Source organism: Danio aesculapii, chromosome 21, assembly GCF_903798145.1.
Source record: "Danio aesculapii chromosome 21, fDanAes4.1, whole genome shotgun sequence".
NCBI lineage: Eukaryota > Metazoa > Chordata > Actinopteri > Cypriniformes > Danionidae > Danio > Danio aesculapii.
The window spans coordinates 16,877,551-16,904,472 of NC_079455.1; the positions used below are offsets into that span (position 1 = coordinate 16,877,551).

At 37.7% G+C, this 26,922-nt stretch overlaps 1 protein-coding gene across 1 annotated transcript in view; it reads right to left on the reverse strand.

The window, feature by feature from the left end:
- Positions 1–5,279: 5,279 nt before the first annotated feature.
- Positions 5,280–26,922, reverse strand: part of zgc:100829 (uncharacterized protein LOC445149 homolog) — a 41,676-nt gene continuing 20,033 nt past the window's right edge. The window contains exons 5-8 of the mRNA XM_056446374.1: positions 21,974–22,015; positions 21,832–21,873; positions 14,096–14,270; positions 5,280–6,482 (exon numbers count right to left, since the gene is read on the reverse strand). Of these exons, the coding sequence (XP_056302349.1) occupies positions 6,256–6,482; positions 14,096–14,270; positions 21,832–21,873; positions 21,974–22,015 (486 nt within the window). The 3' untranslated portion in view covers positions 5,280–6,255. The remainder of the gene's footprint in view (positions 6,483–14,095; positions 14,271–21,831; positions 21,874–21,973; positions 22,016–26,922) is intronic.

Here is a 26,922-nt window from a genome sequence, read left to right on the forward strand (position 1 = left end):
TACTTCTAACACCTCCGGTCTCCTGGCAACCATGTTCATAGTTGTGGTCACAAGCAGTAGAGCCTGTGTTTTGAGCTGCATGCTGTGTGGCCGCAGGTGCTGGTAGCGCCCCCTTGAGACTGGGAGTATCATCACAGGTATGGAGGTTAGAGAAATGACCACATTGTCATGGAGGTGTTGTGAGCTGAGTTTGTTTCAACCAAAAGAGTGGAGGCCAATTGTACCATCATAACGCACCTCCTACCCTGCCAGGCGTCATCCTCCACCAACCCCACGGAAGTCTGTCTCCTAGCAACGCTGACTGCGTGCACTCCGGGAGGGATCCGGAAGTCCACATGCTCAAGCGGTGCCGTTCTTGGAGAGCATGTCAAAGCACCCCCTCCAAATCTCTTTCTTTTTTCTCTCTCTCCCTTTCCCACTCTTTAGTCTACTCCAACTGGCTCCCACGCACAGATTTGGAACGGCTCCTGCACGCAGAGCCTGGGATGAAAATAACAAGGCCACAAAAATCTTCCGCTCTACAGAGTTTCTCTCTTTCTGCCACCTATCATTTCTACATTAGAAGTAATGGGCTAATGACCTTCTTCAGTTCTGGGGTGCGAAAATGTGGAAATTTCTACTTTATTATATCTCCAGGTTGTCTTGTATTGAGGACTGTTTGCTTTGTCCCAAATTTCTTCAAGGTCTTGGGATCCCTCCACACCTCTTCTAAACACTTTTCACCTGCATTGTGACACCGCTGTTGCAGATCCTCTTAAACTGCTGTCAGGTGTGTTTACAACGAGAAGGTTAGGTGTTTTGCTTACTTGGAACAATTTTTGTTGTAAATATTTATGGCTTTGCTTTTGCCAGCAGCCTTAAAGTTGGATTGGGTATCAGTTGGTTCAGTGAAAACTAGCAAAAACAACCCCAATCGAGCACTACCAGCTTGCTCTCCAGAGCCTAGACCAGCTCATTAAGGTTGGCATCACACTTCTCTCCGTTTCCGTGAGTCTGCTGAAGCCCCCATCTTCCCCACCCACTCTCTCTCCCCAGAATTCCCACTGCAGCTCTCCAGCCTCTCCTCAGGACTCCGGAGAGTTCTGCTTTCCCACAAGTCGGTGGCGTTCAGTTGGTGAGCAGCTTCAGCCCACCTTCTGCACATCAGAGAACCTCTGTGAAATCCTAATCCCCAGAGCAGGGTGAAACACAGGCCCGGCTTGCCTGACCTCTTTGGTTGCCATGGATACAGCACACTATAAATAAAACAGAGTTTTTTAAAGCAGTTTGGCAGGGCTGTGTGGACTGGTGGGGTTCACTCTACACCCCCAACAGTTTCCCACCTCTACTGTTAAAATTCAAATCTACCATCTAGTGGAGTTTTTGGTTAGTCTTGTTTAATATGTGTTAAGTCCAAACCTGAGGAAAAGCAAAACTGAGAAAAGGAGTGAGACAGGGAGGGTGAACAAAAAGCAAGCTCTTGAACTGGCCCTCACGCATGGAGGAAGCCAAGTTGTTTGTGGGTGCCATTTTTGGGAGCGTTTAAATCTGTCGAGTGTAAACAGACGGAGCTGTCCTGACGGAGGCCTGTTAAAAAAAGGAGGCCCATTTTCTTCAAAGTGGCGGCACAGAGGCGTTGAGAGACGAGGGAGGCTGCATGTTTGTGCACTGAATCAGGGCTGCGCTGCAGATTTTTGTCTGGCGAGGCGAATCTCGGGAGGCTAGGAAATAATTTGGTCACGGCTGTGGGAGGTTGCTGGGGTGGGGGGTGGATGACTGTGGGGGGGATGTGGAGGGGGGGGCAGGGTTTCGACCGTTTCGCTGCGGTGAGAACACGCTTGACACTTCATTCCTTTCCAGTTAATGCGGCGCGGACTGCAGGAGTTTAACCCTCTACCTGCCTGGGCCTGGAGCTGGCCAGAGTGACCGACCAAAGAGCTCAGCTGCTGCATATATACATTAAAAACTACACTGACAACAAGAAGCTGCCTGACTAACCTGTGGAAGATCATAAATAATAGCTAATACATGAACAAAGTTCAATTCAAAACAGAATTCGATAAAAAAGTAGGGTAAGACACAAGCTGTCTAAAAGTATTACTATTAAGTACGAATGAGTGCATATGAAAAATGACTACCCACATCCTTGAAAGACCTCTTCTTATTCTGAATCTTTTGAGACCTTCTCATCTCCTCTAAAGCACAAGTTAAACATCCAACGACCACGTCCAAGCAGCATGTCAATAGACAAACATCCCTGTGACTTCCTGCATGCAGCCTCTCATGTGACAGAGGCGCGACTGAGCCTGTGGCAAAAACAAAGGCTCGCTCCACTTTCCAAACAAACTAACCCTGCCTCTGCTGCAGGTGGACACACTGGCCATCAACCCAGATTTTCTGTGGGAGTGTTTTTTGTTTGTGTGTGTGTGTGTGTGTGTGAAGCAGGAGGGCAGGGAGTTAATGCGGCAGGCCTGTGGCGGTCCTCCTGCCCTCAGCCAGATTAATCATGCAGCAGACCCCGTTCCCTCTGCCTGGGGGCCGAATCGTGCCCGCATGCTCTCCCTATCACATGGCCCAGGCCCCCTCTCTTCTCCTCAACACAGCTCCTCTGGGGTAGAAGAGGGGTGGGGGGGTGGAACGCCCCAGAACGCTTCGCTTTGCTTCCTTTCCTCTCTTCTTTCTTCTTTTTCCTTCTGTGGGCATCAGGAGATAGATGCAGGGAGAGAAAAACAGAAGCGTCCGTCTCATCTTCCCTCCACTGCAATGGCAACAACGGCCCCTTTTATTGCTCATTGGAGGGCCCCGTCGGCAGTGGCCAGGCTTTGCGGGAGGGGGGGGTTACTGTTTGCCAGGGGCCTCCCGCACTTGCCTGGAAACAACTCACCGACGTCTCTGTGCATAGGAGAACAGCCGATGCTATTGTTGCATCCACTGAGCGTTAGTTCCCTTTTGCCTTTGCCTTCTGACTGATAAACAAGTTGTATGAGCATTCAAGCAGGGCTGATCATGCATTTACAAATATAGATGATGTCACACTAGAAAAGAAGTGTCACAATCTGTGTAGGTACACTGTAAAAAAAATCCATTATTTTATGTTTTTTTCCAGCTGCTGTGGTATGTTAATGGACGTTAAATTTCTGTAATTTACCATCAGTTATTTTACAGTAAATTTCTGTAATTTAACGGCCGTTATTTTACATTTTTTTCTGGCAGCTGGGGTACGTTAACGGTCGCTAAATTACAGAAATTTCCTTAAATTCAAATTTCTGTAATTTGCCATCTGTTATTTTATGGTAAATTTCTGTAATTTCATGGCTGTTTTTTTGTTTTTTTTTTTCCAGCAGCTGGGGTGCGTTAAATTACAGAAATTTCCTTATATTTAAATTTCCGGTAAATTTGTGTAATTTACCATCTGTTATTTTACTGTAAATTTCTGTAATTTCATGGCTGTTTCTTTACGTTTTTTTTTTTCTTAGCAGCTAGGGTACATTAACGGACGTTAAATGACAGAAATTTCCTTACATTTAAATTTCCAGTAAATTTTTGTAATTTACCGTATGTTATTTTACTGTAAATTTCTGCAATTTATCAGCCGTTAGTTTATGTTTTTTTCCAGCAGCTGAGGTAAGTTAAATTACAAAAATTTCCTTACATTTTAATTTCTGTTAAATTTCTGTAATTTACCATCTGTTATTTTATGGTTAATTTCTGTAATTTAACGGTCATTATTTTATGTTATTTTTTTTTCCAGCTGCTGGGTTACGTTAACGGACATTAAATTACAGAAATTTCCTAACATTTAAATTTCCGGTAAATTTCAGTAATTTATCGTCTGGTATTTTACTGTAAATTTCTCCAATTTAACAGTGGTTATTTTACTTTTTTCCGGCAGCTGAGGTAAGTTAAATTACAGAAATGTCCTTACATTTAAATTTCTGTAATTTAACGGTCGTTATTTTACTATAAATTTCAGTAATTTTGGTTATTTGACTTTTTTTCGGCACCCCAGCTGCAATGTGTGATATAATTTGTATATTTTTTGACTGCCATGGTTTGAAAGCACAAAAAAATGTATTCTGGCATTTGACCTACTACTCACAATGTCAATGTTCTGAATGAAAGTTAAGTACTTACCTGTATTCAATGTCTCAGTTAGGTCTTATAGCAAACAATGTGACCCATTTGCAGTGTTCACTCTCCAGTTTCAGATACTAAAATTATTAGTACAGTAACTAACTCATGATTTAGAGAGCACAAACCTCATATTAAATATTAAACGTACATCATGTGTTATTTGAGTAATTTCATTACTCCCTTACAATTCCCTTCATTCATTTATTCATTTTCTTTTCGGCTTAGTCCCTTTTTTAATTAGGGGTTGGCACAGTGGAATGAACCACCAACTTATCCAGCATATGTTTTACGCAGCAGATGCTACGTAACCCAACACTGGGAAACACCCATACACTCTTATATTCACACATATACTCTAAGGACAATTTAACCTATAGTGCATGTCTTTGGACTGTTGGGAAACTGGAGCACCTGGATGGAACCCATGTGAACACAGAGAGAACATGCAAACTCCACACAGAAATGCCTACTGACCCAGCCAGGGCTCGATCCAGCGACCTTCTTGCTGTGAGGCGATCGTGCTACCCACTGTGTCACCGTGAAGCCCCCTTACAATTCATTTGCTAACAATATATTTTAAGGTATCCTTGCTACACATCTTCCAATGATACTAAGTACAAGTAATTATGCATAATTAAACATAACCAACCATTTATATTCTAACTATAGTAAGTACATGCAATTCATTACTATTCCTTGTTATTTAATTGAATAGTTATATAGTAACAAATGAACATTCAAATAAAAAGTAACCTTAATATGTTATAAACATTAAGTGTGATTGTGATTCCCTGTCTGGCTGTATGCCCTCCTTTCTATATCTCACTCTGTGTTTTATTGTGATCAACAAGCAGGGGGCATCAAAGAGAACAGCTTGCTCTTTATCCAGGCTACTAAAGGCAGCTAAAAAGCTCAATATTGCGCACAATATTTACAATCTATATGATTGGTAAGCTCTCTCAGATCTTTCATGCGTGATGCCCAATAGTTTATTGCACGAAACCCACTATATATTCTGATTAGATGTGCACTGAAGAGGATATGAAATGCGCTTGGCTGCATGACCTCAGATGACTCCAGTAAATGCTCGTCATACGCGCATGAACATAAACACGGCCTGAAGACTGTCAAGCCACTGTGAATAAAACTGCAACCACAGGATGGAAGGGGTTTGATCATTTTATTACAGAGGCAATATCCCACACTCATCCTGTGTGTGTGGACAGGACATTCAAGCTTTACACAGAGCAATTATATAAACTCTTTCAGAGCACATGTAAAAACCCCAGAATTAAGTGCCAGCAAATGTGACTGTGAGAAATCTATTGACATGAAGGTGATTCCTGCCCTACTGACCTAGATACCGATGAAGAAACATTTGAATGCAATATGATCAGCAACCTCCATGTAAAGAAATAATAAAGAAAACGGCAACATCGGAATATTGACAGACCATTGTATCTGATATTAGCCGATATTTTGGCAAAGCTTTGTGAGTGATCTTTCTAACATTTTAAGTGAACTTACTGAAAATACTGTGTAAAGCATGCATTCATTTCAATTCAGCGATCTCAGAGTAAACATCTTAACAGCTGAAATTGAAATTTACAGTACATACAGCCATTATATTGGACATCTTCTGATATCAAAGATATTGTACAACCACTTCTGCTAAATCAAGACAGCCTTCATACATACTCCAGCCTTCAATACTTCTCAAAGAAGCTAAATTTTAAATACATAACCGACCAATGGGATGATTAACTTTGAATTATCATGATTTGGTCTCATTCTGAGTTCTCAATCCGAGTAAGATATCATGTGACCCTTTAAAACAGAAACACACTTGTAAGTATGAGTCTGAGTGCATTATGAGCAACAGCCAGGTCAACAATTGGAGCGATGTAACAAAATAGCGAGTGTTTCATTCCTGCTGAAAAGTTTTGCAAACCTCTCATGCCATATAAAAATACAAATGATGAAGAAAAACGTCAATATTGCAAAAATAAAAAGCATTACTTTGGCAACTAAATATTCAAGTTCCTGAGAAAGGCCGAGCACCCACACCCTTCATTGTAGCCGCTGATAAAGACCCCTGTTTTAGTTGTCTTGATTGTTGCTCAGGGGTTTGTTCCATGTTGATTACCTGAGAGAGGGTGAGGGGCGGAGCCTCAAGTGGTTTGGTTTTTCCGGGATTGGAGGTTTATTGGCACGGGGTGGAGTCTGAGAGGATGGAGACTCACCACACACACTGAAGGTTTTCATGAGCTGAGCAACCCTTCCTCGGCCCAAACAGCTCTCCTCAGCAACCTCAGACCCCAAATCCATTGAAAACACCCGTTTAGAGGCGGCAACCACTCGGATATCACCTGCAAACCCAAAGAGAATGGAGAGACAAGGTATTATGACCTTCAAAGTGTGTATTTATAGGTGACAACTTCAAAACACTCTCACACTTGCACTCTTCAACACCACACCTTTCTTCTGCCCTTTTCCCTCACTTCGCACTCTCTTCTATCCTTTTTTCCCTCTCTGCTCTCTTTCAGTGTGTTTTTTTCCCAGGCTGCCGACTGCCAGACCGGAGGTCGTCGGCGCAGGAAGTAGAGCAGGGACGCAGCTGGGTGTAGTTGGTGTGTGTGTGTACACGGTTATGGGTGCGTAAGAGTGTGTGTGGTTACACTGTGTGTATATGTGTGTGTGTGTGTGTGTGTAATTGAGAGATGGAGGGATGGAAGATGAGGAGAGGAGGGCCGCAGGGATGGCGGCGGAGAGCAGACAGACGCTGCTCAGACACCAGAAGGCTTGAGGAGCTGCTTATTTTTAGCCACGTCCCCAGGGGACACAGATGTGTGAGTGCGTTCGCTCTCTTTCGCTCGCTCTCACAAACACATATACCCTTTCTCCTTTACACATACAAACTACGACACACATTTTACCCCCCTCGCTAACTCGTTCTGCTAAAAAACCACCCTGGTCAAAGACTCAACCCCACATGTGTGGCTGTGTCAGTGGAAATGTCCCAGTATTGAATCAAGAAAACATCGGCTTTCAAGCAGACACACTGAATTAGTCGCACTTTAAAGACCTTGTTTGTTTCTCATCATTTGCTCTTTAACCTTGGGTACAGATAATGAAGATGAATAGAATTTGACACAAAAAAAGAGGCATTAAAAGGCAAATTAAGCACAAATTAAAAGGTATTATAATATTTTCAAATATTTGAAGAAGTTATTTACAGTAAAACAATATATCATAATGTAACTACATATATTTTGTTGCATTAAATATAAGTAAATAAATGTAAAAAGATAGATAGATAGATAGATAGATAGATAGATAGATAGATAGATAGATAGATAGATAGATAGATAGATAGATAGATAGATAGATAGATAGATAGATAGATAGATAGATAGATAGATAGATAGATAGATAGATAGATACTAAATACAGTGGATAAATTCTAAACACAGTAAATAAAAAGCTAACATGTCAAAGACTATAAATATCAATAAAATTATATATGAATTATTATTCAACTACAGTCATTTAATAAGGAAAATAGGTAAAATGTCTTCTTTCCCTTTTTATTTTGGCACAGAACATGACCCAGATGTGTTTGACGTGATTCAGTGTCTTGCTTCTGAAACCCTGCCCCTTGATCTTCCTCTTCTTTCCTCCCTCTCTCTCTCTCTCAGTCTCCCCGTGGCCCCTGACCTGTGGTTCCTGTGTTAATGTCCTCTCGCCGCTCTGCGTGGGCTCTGCCACTGATTGTCTCGCTGTGTTGTGTGGTCGCCACAGAAACCCTGGACAGGCTCCAGCGACTGAGGCGGACACACACACACATACACACACACACAGAGTCACACTCGTGATCTGAAGCTGTTTGTTCCACCGCATTTTCCACGCCCCACTAGTAGTCCGTTCTGTGTCCTACAAACACACGCATCCATAACACACACACATAGACACACACACATACACACAGTTCCTGCTGTTAGCTGACACCAGCGTAACGACTGCGCCTCTCGCCGTTTTCCATCCTCCCATAACCTCGCCGAACCTGAGAGCGTTTCACAGAGCTGTCAGCCCCTTCAAAGCTCTGCTGAAACCAAACGCTCCATCCAGACCGGCCAAAACTGCCCCCGCGCAATCACTTGTGACAAAGCCTGTAAGCACCTGATCGCAACAAAACCCGCCTGCCCCATCAATAACTGCTGTGCGTGTCTGTGAAAACGAGAACGCATTGATAGGGATGTTTTCAATTTCACCATAGACACCATAAGCAGAATGAAGAGACGAGTTGCGCTGCGGGCCATGAACTGAGCGATCTAAATTTGCTTCATCTTTTAAATGTACAGTATGAAAGGTCATTGTATTATAAAAACATTGTGAGTTTCAGAGCACAAACTTTATATTGATATCACCTTATATTGTAGTCAATCTGCCAAAACAACAGGTTGCGCAAGGTGGTATTTTTTGATAGTGAGACTGAACTCCGCCTCCACAGAAAATGATCAACACTCGTGTCTTTATACACAAAGGTAGGGGTGTTTCACACTAAGCTATCCGAATCATGCCCAGGCACATTTAACTCCCATTTCCCAGTTGGTTTGACAAGTGTGAGTGCTCTGAATCAGACTCGGGTGCAGTTCAGTTGGCCGGCCCTGGCCTGGTTGGAGAAAGTATGCCAGAGCGCGGTTCGGTTGGGCTTTGGTGCAGTATGCTAGTGTAAGTGCAAAGCGCACTAGAGCGCAAAACTGAAGACCTGACTTCACTTTTAATGGACTGTTTCGTATGGATTTATTTGTCGTTTTTACTTTTCAATGAACACAAACTGTCATAGTTTATCAAAGATGCAAACCCCTAGCTGCACGTCAGCCACACCTTCAGCAAACCTCCTAATACCTGCAGCACGATGACTTTCATGATCATTTATGAGCCTCAAAAGTCATGGATGTGTTCAGCAAAAGATGTGACTGTGTGTCACTGCATCACAAATGACTATAAGTGATACAAAACAATATAACTACAGCAATATCCATTGTGCTGCATTGTACGGAGCGAGAGTCGCATCATCGATGATGTGAGTGTGCTCAGGCTCGGAAGGCAAAAAATCCAATGTGTGTACGGGCTGAGGGCAAGAGGAGAGTGGGGACAATCACACCTGGGAACGGTTCAAGACAACCTTGCCTAGTGTGAGTACACCCTACAAGGTAAGGTTTGGGATGCACCAAGCTGATGCCAAACAAGTGAAACCCAACCATGTCGTCACCTCACATTGGATCGCATATGGGAAAAAAAGCTGCACGTGAACACACCAAACAGAAGAAAGGCGACTGAAACGAGAGCCGCGATCGCCTGCACTAAAAGACATGTCTTTGTGTGTGTGTGTGTGTGTGTGTGGGGGGGGGGGTGTTCTGTATTCTCATTCTGCAAAGGGAAATCGAATTTCCGACATGCACAAAGCATAAAAAAGCAGCATTTAGTAACATTATCACAGTAATTGTCATTCTGCGCAGAGCGATTCACTCATGCAAACATGTCTCAAAATTGAATAATCCATATAGTTTGCAAATATTTGAGAAAAGGAACAAAATTACAGCAGCCTCTGTATCTTCCATCATGACTTGAATTGTTTACTTGCTATACATCACACTCGCGCTCTGATTCACTGCTGTAATACTAGTCAGAGTGCTCTTTTCAGCCAACAGTCCTACATCGGTTTGACATGCTGGATCAAGCCAACAAGATTCAATTCAATTCATTTCATTTTATTTGTATAGCACTTTTACAATGTAGATTGTGTCAAAGCAGCTTAACATAGATGTTCTAGTAGACTGAAACTGAAAAAGCTTTCAGAGTTAAAGTTCAGTTTAGTTCAGTTCAGTGTGGTTTAGTTTTCACTGCTGAAAGTCCAAACAGTGAAGAGCAAATCTATCGATGCGCAGCTCCACAAGTCCCAAACCAAGCAAGCCAGTGGAGACAGTGGCGAGAAACCAAACTTAACCAATGGACGAAAGTGAAGGGAAAAAAACCTTGAGCGAAACCAGGCTCAGTTGGGCACGACCATTTCTCCTCTGGCCAAAGATCTGACGTTAACCCGATGAGAGCCGACGTATGGAACACACCAAACCAACTAGACTGACTGACAGACCATCAAAGCCCAACGGCCGACCTTCGGCTTGGTGTGTCCTGGCCCTAAATAACCATGATAAAATGCACGTCTAGACAGAAACCAAACAATAACTATTCTGTTTTAGAAAACTCTTTTAGGAATGACTGGTTGAACTTTGTTTTGGATGAAGTTTCAGAACGCTTGAGTAAAAACTTCACTTCATTTTACCTCAGATTTTTGATATTTTGTTAAATAATTATCCAATCACACCAGTGGGCGTTTACTCCAGAGTCTGTAATCCACCAAACCCATTCAAACAGCTTGTTATAATCAGGGAGGTCAAAATATCCCCCAAAAGAATCTATTCCTTCTATAGCAAGATGTTTTTAATGTAAAAAAATAAAACCTTGATAAGTTTATTAGCAGACCTCAGAGATCATATTAAAAAGGCAGTTCGTGATGTGTTTAAAAGCACGCTATCTCTTTAAATGCCCCCACCGCTGTGAGCGAGGAGGGTTAGAAGTGGGGCAGAGGGCAGAATTCCGGAGCGGCATGTCTGTGCGCTGAGCTGGGCCGCGGGGGGGTCACGCCTGCCAGGGGGAGCAGGAGGAGGAGGCGGGGGGAGGCTGGGGGCCCTGTCACTTATCAGCTCCGGCCGAGCGTCGCCCAGGGCCAGAGTCGGGAAGCAGCGCTGGAATGTGTGTCCTTCTCTCTGAAGGTGAAGAGAAGGGACTCACACACACGCACACACACACTCACGTGCGTGCGTGCAGAGACGGAACGAGCAGCTGTGGGAAGCTGTTGCATTCACGCACATGCCAGGATGAACATGCACGCTACTCACACACATTTCCGTAATTTGCGCGTTTTGGAGCTGAACTATAAAGTTTAAAATGTATTTGATTACACCTATATTTTTATTTGCATAATTATTTTTTTGTACATCGAATTCTTAGAATATGTGATCAGATATTATATTCACACACATACAAAAAATAAAAGTTCGTTTACTTTACCTGCTCAAGGTAATATGGGGACATTAAGGGTTTTGGGGAGTTTATGGACTGTATTTGGTTTGTATGTCCAGCAGGGGGCGCAACACAAACTGCTGGAGTGAATTGTGTGTGTAATTTCTAATAATGCACACTGGATGGCGCAGGTTTGGAGTTTGGAGTGAGTCATAACATCTGCTGAGGTAGCACAGTGTTCAGAACAAATGCTCATTGAAGAAAAACACCCAGGAGACGATGAAGAGCTCGTTTTTGGATGAACTTGAGAAGATTTTAGACAAATACGAAGCCAAAAGAAATCAGCTGTAGGTTTATAGAGACTTTTGTTTCTGTCTTTTGTCCTTTCTGCTTTCTGACTCAGAAATTGTGCAGACAGTGGTCAAAAAAATAAGTGTCATTTATAATATAGTATAATTTAGTATAATACGATAATATAATTAAATAATGTACAGGTGTTTTTTTCTGTATTGCATTATGGCTAAGCTTAAATTCCTCTTATTAAAATAAAAAATAATTTCCATTTAAACTGCAGTTATTGTAGTTACTGCACATAATTAGGATTAGATGATTAGTCTATTTTAACTGGCTTTTTTTTCAAAAATAAATTCAACATTTACAATTAAGTGAGTATTTCCAATGGTAATTTTCATTTCTGGTATTGTAAAGGCAAATTTACAGTACAGTGACAATGATGAAACCTGACCAAGTGTTTTGGTCGATCAGTGCATTTTCTTAGTCAGATCTCATTTTCACCAACTGAACATGCTGAATCGAAAATTGTCATGTAGTAGATTATCTGAAAAATGGCATGCGGAAAGCTGGCGGTTGTACACATTTGTTGATGTCCGTCTGTGTGGTATGAATAGGCCTGAAGGAAATGAACACTGCATTATATTATTAAAATTTAGCCTAATTTGCATACAACATTAAAGAAATAGCTTAGCCAAAATGAACATTTACGCACCATTTACTCATCCTCCGTTTGTTAGAGTTTCTTTCTACAGTTGAACACAAAAGAAGATATTTTGAAGAATGAAAAACAGTAGCCATTGACTTCAGTAGAAGGAAAACATAAACTATGAAAGTCAATGGCTACAGGTTTCCAGCTTTCTTCAAAATATCTTCATTTGTGTTCAACAGATAAAGGAAAGTCTAACAGGTTTGGAACAAGTAAATGGCCAGTAAATAATCACAGAAATTTAATTTGAGTGAACTGTCAATGGGTTAATGATTAATGAAATAGTGAATCGCAAATTGATACGAAAAATAAAATTTGGTGGAAATAAAATTGCATTTCACCATACTTGTCAACCCTCCAGTTTTTCCAGGGAATCTCCCAAATTTTTACAATTCTATCACGCTATCATCCCAGAAAGAAACGTTTCTGTATTTCTCATGTCTTTGTGATTTTTCATCTTTCTATGAAGGGTGGCAATAAACATTAAGGGTGTTCACACTTGGTTCAATTGCCATGTTCGAACCCAAGTTCGATTGTCCGCCCTTGCCACTATGTCGGCTGGTTTGTGTTCACACAGTCTTTTTTCTCTCTAAACCCCAGTACGCTTGCCTCATCGAGCTGCTGTTGTGTGTACAGCTGTTGCTTGATGACGGCCACGAAAGCCAAAACAACAAAATAGAAAGATGTACGCACATCACGTTTGATTTGCTTTTACTGAATCTTTTGATTTTGATAACATACAGAGAGCCACTTGCGCCTATCATCTGTCTGCAGAAGTTGTTTTTGGAGTAGACAAGCAGACATTATCATTGTGTTTGCCCTGGCTCAGTCCCGCCTGTAACCAAGGTAACGAATGAACATAATGAAAACTAAAGTTTGTTGTACAGTTAGCGATTCACCTTCATCATTTGGTTATGTTGCAGTCATATCAGAAGTAAACTGGACCAGAGTTCATGAGAACGATACCCCAGACTAACCTTTCAGGCAGACTCAGGTACGGTTCGCGGGTGCGCATCCATGTTCAGTTAACATCGTTCACACTAGCTAAACGTACCATACTCTGACGTCAAATGAATCCAGGTGCAGACCAAAACTGCTAGTGTGAAAGCAGCCTAAACAGTCGAGCCGATCCTCCCTATATGCAACTCATACTGCCGAACCACCAGGGGATATCCCTTGCTCTTCAATGTGAATCTGTTATGTGCTTTAATTTTATTTAGGCATGAAAACACTTTGAAATAAATATAAAAACTGCAGGATTCCCTTCCTTTCCATTACAGGTGCCGTAGCCCCTCCTATGCAATCCTTAAAACAGTCAGTTCATGTACTGGTGTGTGACTGTGAGACGTGCTCCATATTGATAAATAGACACTGTTTCCCAAACAGATTCTGTACATGCCATTTGAAGCGGAACAAAAAAGTGGACACTTTGGGGTTTGGGTGTGTTTGAACAGACATATACACATAATAATAAAATAGTCATCGCTTATTTTTACATCCCAATGTTTACAGGTGCATTTCACATGGTTGGAAACTTCATTCTTGATGTTACTGTTATTTACAAAATCAAACTTCCCGTGTCTTCAAAAATCGTATTTTATGATCATATTACATTAATGGAAATATAAATCTTGTTTGGTAATAATTGGAGATTCTTAACAATACTACCATTTTAATAAATAAACTAAACGAAACATCCCACTGTCAAGATCATGGAAAACCAGTGATACAGTGACAGATAATGGCGATAATACCAGTGTCAAAAGAAACCTCACTCTCAGATCAGCAAAAGACAGATCCACAGAAACAAATTCTCCCTGACTATGGAATTATAAACAGATAATAAATGATAAATAATACAAATTCTGGAGTGCTAGCTGAAAAAAAGTGTCTCACCTCTGCTAGAGTGTGTTTTGGGGGTGTCTTGGGGATGCAGTCTGGTCTCGTCCTCTGTGCTGAGGGCCGCGGGTGTCTGGAGGCTGGACCTCGAATGGGCCTGATAGCAGATTGAGGACAGCAGTGCTGAGTCATTATCCTGAGAGCGTCCTGAATCAGCCTCCTCTCTGCACTCCTGCCATACAGACAAGTACAGCACAGCAGGACTCAATACAATACAACACAAGCATGATTAATGCCTTAAATATCCCACAAGGGATAAATGCACACTTGTTACTATCTTGGTTATTTCTTTAGTTAACCTTAAAAATCAAATAAATTATTTTGAAATATACTTATTGTCTAGAAAGGTAAATAATAATCATTGAATTTTTTTGATTTAATTTTTTATAATTAGGTTCACTGAGGACTGTTGTTGTCCTTAAATGTCCCACAGGGAATAAATGGACACATTCTGACAATTTCTAGGATTCAAGCGTTTAGACCGGTCACTTGAGAAGCAGACATTTTTTAATTAAAAAGTTTTTGAATATTTCAGTAACAGAAATAATTGATATTTCAATACACATATTATATCACATTCTTATATCTTTAGTTTCTTGAGTACGAGGACCATAAAACATCAAATACTGCACGCTATATAATAAAATATAGAAAGTCAAATAAAACAGAAGCCCTGAAATAAAATTGATTAAAATAAAAAGTCTAAAAATTATTAAATAAACAAATAATAGCATATAATAAAAAGCAAAAATAGAGACAACACACGCACACAAATATATTAAAGTTTATTCATGAAAAACATTAAAGGAAATTGTGGCCTGACACAATACACACACACAAATCCATCCATCCATCCATCCGACCCTGCAGCCTAAGACTGGTTACTCCCTAAAGCCAAGCAGGGCTGAGCCTGGAAGTGAGACGGAAGTGGTACTGGTGAGGCCAGCAGGGGGCACTCAACCTGCGGTCTATGTGAGTCCTATGGCTCGTTTCCACTGACTGGTACGGTACGGGTCACCATTTAGGTTCAACAACAACACAAAATATAGCCCACAGTCAGTGAAAACCTCTTATCTGTGTCTGTAATCTTCAGCAGCACATGTAGCCTCTGTTAGAGAGTAATTCCATCATTCCCAGATCATATTAGTCCAAAAGGTGAAGATAATAGTTAAACATGGCATTTTGTTCATGTTTGCTCCTTTTTTTCCGGCTTCTCCTTTGCTTCTTCACGCTTCACTCTCGCGTTTGTCAGTGTCTGACAGGATCGGGTTTCAAACGCACGTCAATAATCAAGTGCAGGTTATTATCCTCAGCTCAAGAAGTTTGTTATTTCAGATATAATGTTAGACGCGCGCGAACGCAAGCAAGAAAGTGAAACCACTCGCGCCTCAGACTGGCTCGTAAAAAACGACGGGGCACAGGGTACATCTGCTCTTCTCTTTTGGCTTTGTGGCTGTCCATCAAGACGACGACAGGGTTTGTTTGAGCCTGGGTCGACCATGGCTCGTTATTATATGTATCTATAATTCCGCTGTAATGTCTCAGGTCGTCGGCTGCGTATTTTAAACATGGCGGGTTTTTTGTTTTCCTTCTGGCTTGTTGCGTAAGCGAATGGCGTATCTCTGTAAACCAATAGCGTTCAGCTGCGCGTGTGGCTCTGCCTTTTGGTACCCTTTTTCGTGTTTGGTACCCTTTTGAAAGGGTGCCGAAAAAGTGGTACGGTACAATATGCCTTTTGACAGTGGAAACGGCCATAAAAGAGTACCAAACCTTACTGTACCACTCAGTGGAAACGGGCCACTAATGCCCCAGTATAGCGCCATCTTTCAGGTGAGCCGTTAAACCGAGGTCCTGACTCACTGTGGTCATTAAAAATCCTATGGCATTTCTTATAAAGAGTAGGGGTGTAACCCCGGTGTCCTGGCCAAATCCCTCCATCAGCCCTTTCCCATCACTGTCTCTCCACTCCACCTATAGCTAGTGTGTGGTAAGCGCACTGATGGTGTTGTCCTGTGGCTGCCGTTGCCTTAATCCCAGTGGATGTTGCACACTGGTGGTGATGTGGAGTGACCCCCCCCTCATGATTGCGAGGTACTTCCTGGCCACCGTGGTACGGCCATACACAATAAAATGCGCTATATAAATACACACATTACATTACATCCATCCATCCATCCATCAAGCTGTCTATCTTTCTAATACATTGCAATAAAATAAACAAAATAAATAATAAAATAAAACAGCAACCTAAAATAAAGTATCCAATAACCTAAAGTAGCCAAACAAACAAATAATTAAATGATTGAGACACTTCACTTTTTGGAATAGAAAGTAAAAAAAAAATTAAAATAAAATAAAATAGCCTAAGAGCTTAAAACAAACTACTAGCCCAAACAAAATAAAAAATAAAATCAAGCAAAAATGCATCTGAAGCTGCCAAAAACAGCTGATACTGCACTGCTGAACTGTAAGAAGCACAGTCCGTGTTTAGTGTTTAAAATCATGTAAAGTGTAAAGACTTGCCCTGCCCAGGGGCTTGTGGACACTGAGGGCTAAATCTATGCTGGGAAGAGACAGAAATGGAAGAAGAGGGAAAGAAAGGTCCCTGCCCGAACCTCAGGGGACAGAGCCACAATCCCATCCATCTGTGACTGACAGGAGCCTGCTTTAATTCCCTGATCAACTTTATCAACCATCTGCTCTTCAAAAACTCAGGCACCCAAATCAGCCCCTGGGCTCTTTCAGGTCCTGTGGTAGAGCAAGCACACCGCCTGACTGTCCTCATGCTCTTTGACACACAGGACACACTCGGAAAAACACACACTTTCAGAGTGTCATATTCAACATTTATGCTTTAGATATATACGTCACATTCTGGACTATTTGTTTTATAGATCTCAAACAATTACAGACTTGCATAGCACTGTTTTTAGTTCTATAGCTCATTTTCAAATAAGGACCAACCCAATTGGTGGGATAAAAATGTAAATAATTTACCCCAATTTGGGTTAAAACTCACTCACTTGGCAAAAAATAAAAATAAAATAAATAATAATAAACTAACTGACTAACAAAAGGCATGTCTATAGAGTTCAAAGCATTAACAGTGTGATTCAGCTTATAGTTGAACGTTAGAGTGACCAATAATTTAAGTTATTCAAGTTTTTTTTCAATATCCCAGTAGATTGCAAATGTAATACTGAGTTTTCAACCATGTTTTTATTCATACTATCAAATTAATGAACAGTTCAATTAATCACTCATCAATATAGGTACATGCTGCCACCTACTGGTGGTTTCTGTATTGTTTATTTATCCAAATTTATCCCTAACCCTAAAGTAAAAAATAAAATAAAAATTAACATTTGTATTATCAAAAACATCCCTCCAAATTAGAGATGTCTTGTCATTAACACACACACCCCTGACAAAACCTACTTTTCAGAAGGGAAAAACACTAGATTAAATAATAATAATATTGATAATAATAATTAAACACTATTACCAAAGTTGATAGTGTGGCTTTAAATATATTATGATATTGTAGCTACGCAGCAGCTTAAAAAAAAAAACATTATAAAAGGCGACGTGATACACAGGTTGTTTAAGACAGGTCTAGCAATGACTAAGGTCCTAAATTCATTTACATGAACTTTTTTTATGCATATGTATATGTAAAAACTTTCTAATCCGTTCACACAATAGGTTGTAGAGCTGAGAGCTTTAAAACTGGAGCTGATTTAATTAAAAGCAAAAATATATTAAATGTGTGCTGTCCATTTTTTAAACTCATAGATAATCATAAGTTAGATTTCATTGCTATTTTGACCACAGAAGCATAAACTACCTGGGTTTCCATCATCCCATGTTTATGCTTATTTTGCATAAGAAACGAGTGATGGAAAACCAAATTTAGAATAACATTTCCTTAATACACAAAAAAAGGTTTTGCGCTCGCTTGGTTGTTTTGGACCTGTGTGAAAAAAGGTTCATGCGAATAATAGGAGATGGAAACACATTTGCTGAATAAACTCTAATACAGCAAACACTGCAACAACAAGACTAATCAGCTGTCTCCATTATGCTTGCTTGTTTACTGTTGGTTACTAGGTTACCAATTCTACAGTCAGCTGCTCTAACAACTTGATGGAAATGCACCTAATTTGCATTCGGGTTGTTTAAATTTTTTTTACACATTGTTAAAAGATAGGTTTCTTCTTGGGATAGAAAACTGACCCTCGGTTTGCATCTCAGAAATCTAGTCACCATATCACACAATTTCTTGTTTAAGTAGGCATCCATTGTCCACAGCAGTTAGTTTGTGAATAAAGCCCTGTCAAATGTGAATCAAACTACTGAAGAAAAAAAACAAATAATAATAATAAAACAAATAATAATAATAATAATAATAATAATAATAATAATAATAATAATAAAACAAATAATAATAATAATAATAATAATAATAATAAACAAATAATAAAAATAATAATAATAATAATAAAACAAATAATAATAATAATAATAATAATAATAATAAAACAAATAATAATAATAATAATAATAATAAAACAAATAATAATAATAATAATAATAATAAAACAAATAATAATAATAATAATAATAATAATAATAATAATAAAAATAATAATAATAATAATAATAATAAAACAAATAATAATAATAATAATAATAATAATAATAATAAAACAAATAATAATAATAATAATAAAACAAATAATAATAATAATAATAATAATAATAATAATAATAATAATAATAAAACAAATAATAATAATAATAATAATAATAATAATAAACAAATAATAAAAATAAAAATAATAATAATAATAATAATAAAACAAATAATAATAATAATAATAATAATAAAACAAATAATAATAATAATTATAATAATAATAAAACAAATAATAATAATAATAATAATAAAACAAATAATAATAATAATAATAATAATAACTCATTTCTAATACTAAGACTATTGAAAAAATATATAGCTTAAAGGGGCTAATAATTAAGAAAATTTTAACAAATTTTAAACTGCTTTTATTCTAGCTGAAATAAAACAAACAAGACTTTCTCCAGAAGAAAAAATATTATCAGACATACTGCGAAAATTTCCTTGCTCTGTTAAACATCATTTGGGAAATATTTAAAAAAATTTTTAAATATATATATACTTGGCCATGAAAATCACTGAAATGCACATAAAATGTGCAATTTACAAAAAAGTAGCGCACTTAAAGTAACATCAGATATTTAGATGTTGCTGAAAGGCAGCAAATTTGGACTAACAGCATTTTAAGATTCATGGTCGCACACTCGTCCAACGGTGTGTTTAAAATGTGTGTGGTGTTCAGCTGTTGAGGGTCAAGAGCCTGAAACAGGTGTGATGGGATTGGCAGCGAGCGACAGCTGAGGGTAAAAGGATCTGAAGATGAGAGCAGAAGGACAGCTGCTCGACCTCCAGAGCCGAGCGCCAGAAGAGACCAGGACATTCCTGCACACCGACACCATGTTTACACTGCAAGAGGGTGATGCGACTAAATTAGACCATGTCTGTGCAGATGAGACTTTGTTGTTTTTTGCGGACCCATTTTAATTTATGTATTGTATTGTTCAAATATAGTGCTGTTTAACAGAGGTAAAAATATATCTGAATATTTTTAAACATAATAGTTTTAATAACTCATTTCTAATAACTAATTTCTTTTGTCTTTGTCATGATGACAGTACATAATATTTTAGCTAATATGCAAGATACTAGAATTAAGCTTAAAGTGCATTTTAATGGCTTTAACTAGATTAATTAGGTTCATTAGGCAAGTTAGGTTAATTAGGAATAATAAGTCAAGAGACGAGTATTCTGTAGACAATCCAAAAAAAAAAAATCAAAGGGTGCTAATATTATTGATATTAACAAAATACATTCAATGTGTTATAACTGCTGTTATTCCAGCCAAACTAAAATAAACAAGACTTTCACCATCAGAAATGATGCCCCAGATTATACTACAGCATACAAAAATGGATATTACAAAAATAAATAAATGCATATAGAATTTGCGTTCAGTTCAATTTAATTTAGTCTAATTAAGGGGAGACATGCACTTTTATGAGTTTTGGGCTCTCTGGCTTTTTGTAAAATCACTTTATTTTAACCAAAATACACTTTAAACATTTCTTTTGACACATATTATCAATTCGTATCTGCAGATTTCATTTAAAATACATATTTTTGTAAGGTTATTTTATGATTATGCATTCTTTTCTGCACTGAGCCACAAATCTCATATCACATAGACTAAACCTGTCAGTTTTAATCATAACTATTCTGGATGTTTTTACTCAGGGATTTTATCATACATGAGTTGCCTGATTATTTACTAAATTTAAATGAACAAAAATTTAGATTTCTTTTTTCTAGCTGTTTACAGTACTTTCTGAACTATGCTGCTAAAATTGCCTCTGTAAAAGCTTTTGCCTCTAGTCAAAAAATTTGAACTTGACTTCATCCAGTGATCAGATTTTTATGCTAGAAACATATGCATATTACAGCATATTTCATTAAATAATGAATATGTAAAATGTATGCATATATAATCATATAATTTTATAAACTTGTAATGCATTTTGTTTTTACAAATCTTGATATTCAGTTAAAGTCAAAATTATTGGCCCCCTATTTTTTTTTTATATTTCTCAAATTATGTTTAACAGAGCAAGGGAATTTTTACAGTATGTCTGATAATATTTTTTCTTCCGGAAAAAGTCTTATTTGTTTTATTTCAGCCAGAATAAAAGCAGTTTTTAATTTTTAAAAAAACATTTTAAGGTCAAAATTATTAGCCCATTTAAGCTATATTTTTTCGATAGTCTTCGATAACAATCCATTGTTGTACAATAACTTGCCTAATTACCCTAACTTGCTTAGTCAACCTAATTAACATAGTTAAGCCTTTAAATGTCACTTTAAGCTGTATAGAAGTCTTGAAAAATATCTAGTCAAATATTCTTTACTGTCATCATGGCAAAGATAAAATAAATCAGTTATTAGACATGAGTTATTAAAACTATCATGTTTAGAAATGTGTTGAAATTAAAAATGTGTCTCTGTTAAACAGAAATTGGGGAAAAAATAAACTGTTATTAAATAACTGGGGAAGTATGTTGTTAAATGTTATTTATTTTTTACCCTGGTGCACCTGCAGTGTCTTGCCTTAAAGGTATTTACTTCATAATTGTTCAGAATATTTACTCATGTTTTATGCACAATTTTTACTCTTTTAAAATTGTAGAATATCAAAAAATTAAAAGGACAGAAAGGGGATAGAGAAAATATCCCAGTCTGCTGTTTCACTTTGTGTTGACCGACAGCAGTATCAATGAACAGAGGCCATTAGATCCCGGGACTTTCCATCGGCCACTAGTGTAAATGAGATCTCTGTGGTCATATAACATATCACATCAGGCCAATGAGCTTGTGATTGTGAAAAATGACTTGGAATTGTGAACACTGTCAGCTCACTATATTAAAACTTTTCATTCACTCCAAAAAAAAAAAAAAAAAATGTATAAGGTAACATGAGGAACTGTAAAAAAAAAAAGACAAGCTTCATGTGTTATGACATAATAATATATATGCGTAAGTATTACAAATAATAAAATGTCTTATTATTTGTAATATTTAATAATAATAAAATAACACTTACATTTTCCAAAGGTGCTAATGGCTTTTCTTCATTTACAGGCATCTGAAGAATAAGAGAAGGCATTTAAGAACTTCATAGTTTGCACTCATTTTACATTAAGTCTCCTGCCAATATATAAATCAGGTGCAGTACCACAACACACCTGCGGAGGCGCCAGAGTCCTTAACTCTTTGTCACTGTTGTCCTGTGAAAACAAACAGACTTCAGACTCAGACTTCAACTCTTCCATGATTATACTACATACCAAATCATCACTACCATAACAAAAGTTAACAATCATAATAGTCCATCTCTGAATCTGACAGCCCTCAGACAGCTTTAGCCTGGTTTTTCTGTGACTCAGATGCAGACTCTTCACTAATAGGCATGAGTGAGCCACATGTGCCCTCATGCAGAGCCAGATGTTTGTGTTCAGCAGCAGACGATCATGGTGTGGTGATACTGGCCAGCACTTCTCCTCCCAGGAGTGCGTTCGCTGCACACCGTGTTGCCATGGAAACGCTAGTGCGAAACCCCCCACCATCACCCACTCACCTTATAGGAAAACAGCAACGAGAAGGTTGCCAGATCCCCTTTAAAGCAGCAAAAATGCTGAACAAACAATATTTAAATGAATACTTTGAGTTCCTGACTGTACATTAGTACACAGATAATAATTAAGGATGACATCCCTGCACTTTTTCAGTCTGTTTTATTGTACAAAAAGCTGATCACTTCTTACAGTTTATATGCCAATTTGATTGATGGCCCTTCCCATTTTGAAATTTCATTGGTCTGAAACATAGATATATATACACTAAATAATGCATACGGACCCTACGCATGGGTCAATAGCGCCACCACATTTGTACAGTGCTCCCAGGACAAATTTCATTCAACTGCACTTAGTCAAGGTTTAAGCCTATCTGAAGATGCTGGATTTTAGCGCTGTATACGGGTGTAGAAATGGGCAAATAAAGAAAACAAAGCATAAAGGCAGAACATTTTATAGGTAAGATTTCGTTTTTTACTTTTCTGCATGTTACAAACTTTTGTGCTCAAGTATTGATGAAAAAACAGTCTCTTACTGCATCATAAGGCAAATTAGCAGCAACTCGCACTAAATACTAGGCTTCTGCTAGATTTGTTGAATAAAATAAGCAAACAATGTAATTGAAACATGACAACAAGATGCTGCGCTGCTAGAAACTTAGTTATTGTCGTCTAAGTGAGCGAGTCGTTCATAACGAGGATTCATTCACAAACGAATTGCTCCCTCTGTTAGAATGAGAAGTGAAAGCGGGAGAAGGGGTGTGCTTCAAGACACAAATTAGATCAAATTTAACAGGGAGGGAGGATAATATATTTCCATGCACACATGCTCTTTGTTGGCAATGCCCGTGCGGTCATTTATCAATCAATGTAGAAAAGTGATATAAATTACAAATTCTGTAATTTAAAAAAAGATATTTGCATGCTGACCACCGGGGAAACTCCCAATCATAGATATATGTATATACAGTTGAAGTCAGAATTATTAGTCCCCCTGAATTATTAGCCCCCCTGTTTATTTTTCCCCCCAATTTCTGTTTTTTCAACATATTTCTAAACAATAGTTTTAATAACTCATCTCTAATAACGGATTTATTTTATCTTTGCCATGATGACAGTAAATAATATTTGACTAGATTTTTTCAAGACACTTCGATACAGCTTAAAGTGAGATTTAAAGGCTTAACTAGGTTAATTAGGTTAACTAGGCAGGTTAGGTTAATTAGGCAAGTTATTGTATGATGATGGTTTGTTCTGTAGACTGTCAAAAAAAATATATAGCTTAAGGGGATAATAAATTTGACCTTAAAATGGTTTTTAAAAAACTTAAAACTGCTTTTATTCTAGCAGAAAAAAAGCAAATAAGACTTTCTCCAGAAGAAAAAATATTATCAGACATACTGTGAAAATTTCCTTGCTCTGTTAAACATCATTTGAGAAATATTTAAAAAAGAAAAATCCAAAGGGGGGCTAATAATTCTGACGTAAATTGTATGTGTATATATCTCTGGCTCCGGATGGCCACAGTCCTCCATTGCACCTTGGTCCCACATTCATTTCAAAGGAGCGCTACCCTGTACTAAAATGGCGGCTTTACTGATGCATTCCTTTCAATAGACAACAATAGCTTAGGCCACATTAATGTAAATATCTATGGGTCCGAAATGCAGTGATGATATTCTCCTTGAACCTCCTGTTCAAATTACTGATGTCAACGATTATTCAATATTCGATGAATGGTCAATAAATCTTTTAAATTGATACACCTTATTAATGCTCATCGAAGCACATATTTGTTGCACATGTGCAAATCATTTACAGCAAATCTGAGAGAAAATAAAGTGAGTACACATACACTACCGGTCGACAGTTTGGGGTCAGTAGGATTTTAAAATGTTTTAAAATAAGCTCATCCTGCTCACCAAGGCTGCATTTATTTCAAATGGTAAATTTGTGAAATGTTATTGCACTATAAAATAACTGTTCAAAAGTACTTTATAATTTCATTTAATAATTCATTCCAGTGATTTTAAAGATGAATTTCCAGCTTCATTATTTCAGTTTTCAGAGTCACATAATCCTTCAGAAATCACTCTAATATTAATATAATAATAATAATAATAAAAATGTATTATTATTATTATTATTATTATTATTATTATTATTATTATTATTATTATTATTATTATTATTATTATTATTGGTAATAGTAATAAAAGCAATAATGACTGGAGTAATAATTTCATTTGAAACTACATATAATAAAAAGCAGTTATTTAAAATACCAATAAATATTTAACAATTAAAAAAATTGTTACATTTCATAAATGCCGCCTTGATAAACAGAATAATTTTCTTAAAAAAAAAAAATAGAAAAAAAAAAAACTGTTGACTGGTAGTGCAAGTTTAATTAAAAAAAACTCTCTGGTTCTATGCTTGGAGAAACATAACAGAGCATTGGTTCACTTTCTGGCTGTGTTATTGAATCAAACTCAACTGGAACGTTTAGCTTATGAACATGTAATATATAATACTGTTTCCATGAAGTATGCAAATATATTAGGCTAAAAAACTTGATGACCTGTGCTTATAACTAAATTTCATGAGCCTTTCTTTTCTCTTTGTTTTTTTTGGGATTCTTCAGACTTTCCTCAATATGTACAATGTCTTATGCTTATTTAGGATAGAAAATAAAAATAAAATAACAACAAACTCAGTAACTAAAAGATCAGCTCATATGCAGGCACACATGCACCAGTTGCCAGCATGTAGATCTAAGATGGCGCTATAGACGCATTGTATATTAGACATTATATTAAATCGAATTAGGTAGTTATAATAAATGATCAACCATTGATTCTTTTATTTATTTATTTTTTTTTTTTTCCAATCTAACAAACCTTTTATTTATATATAAAAAAGATTTCTCCAAACTGTAAAAAAAATGTATGATCAATTAGTCTTAGGTTTTAGGTCATTGTGACTAATTAAACTTAATCAAGTTTAAAAGTTTAATCAATTATTAAAGTTAATTATGTTCTAACTTCATTTTATATGTTACGTGAGCTGTTTTAAGTCCGTTTAACATAAGATTAAGCATGCTTGTGTTTTGAGTGTCATTTGCACATCCTGTTTTGCTGGTGACAATGTGACGCATCTTGCATTATTAAAGGGATCAAATCAGTCATCATTTACTCACCCTCTACTTGGTCCAACCCATATTTTTTTTGTTCTGTTAAATGCCAAAGAAGATATATTAAAGAATACCGTAAACCTGAAATGTCCCCATCTGTATTTTAATCGCCCCCCAAAAAATAATGCTTTGTGGAAATTTTACAGTCAGGCTTACTGTGCAAGACTCATGTGAAACATGAACATAAGCAGCTGCATTTCAAAGAAAAGTGTAAGTCACTTGTTGTGTTTTGATTTTGGCCTCCACGACGATAATAAAAAACAACATTCAAGATAAAATGGTTGTTGCTTCATATGCTTGATTTAATGTTGTTTTTATTATAAATGTATTTGCCTTATTTATTCAATTATGTTTTTTTAACTGTAGAATAGAACATGTGCTGTTCTGTTTATATGCTCAGAGAAGGAACAGAACATAGACATGCAAAGTCATCTTTTAGCTTAAGGCACATGCATGAATGGATATATATACTTGTTCAAATGTGTTCCGATGGGGCAGTAAGTGATTATGCACAGATAAGCCCAAACTAAACGTACATTGTAAAAAATGCAGGGTCCCACACGATTCCTTCATGCTATTCCAACACAAATCGATAAAGTTAACTTAATTGTTTTTACAAATTTAAGTCGACTTAAGATAAAATAATTAAGTTGTCCCAAAAAACCTTAAGAATTGTGTTGCTTCAACTTATTTTAAATAAGTAGTTTGCACAAGCAGCAAAGGTCAATTGTTTAGTGCAAGTTTTTAATCAAACTACCTTTCTTTAAGTTTACATTTTAAAATAGAGAGGAGGGGGTTAAATTAGGTCCCCACCAATATCAAAAGCAAATCTACGCCCTTGGCAACATTCTTCAAAATATGTTCTTTTGTGTTTAACAGAACGAGTTTGAATAAGTTATTGGTAAGTAAATGATTGCATTTTGGAGACCACATGGAAAAGCTAGGTTGCTGTCGGAAGTGGTGTTTGTGAGGCCAGCAGGGGGCAAGCAACCTGCGGTCTGTGTGGGTCTTATGCCCCAGTATAGTGAAGGAGACTCTATACTGCTCATTGAGTGCCGTCTTTTGGAAGAGACGTTAAACCGAGGTCCTGATTCTCTGTGGTCGTTAAAAATCCCAGGATGTCCTTTGAAAAGGAGTAGGAGTTTAACCCCACTGTCCTGGCCAAATTCGCCCACTGGCCTCTGTCTATCATGGCCTCCTAACCCTCCCCATATCATAATTGGCTTCATCACTCGGTCACACCAATCAGCTGGTGTGTTGCGTGGTCTGGAGCAATATGGCTGCTGTCGCGTCATCCAGGTGGATCCAGCACACTGGTGGTGGATGAGGAGATTCCCCTCATGTGTAAAGCACTTTGAGTGTCCAGA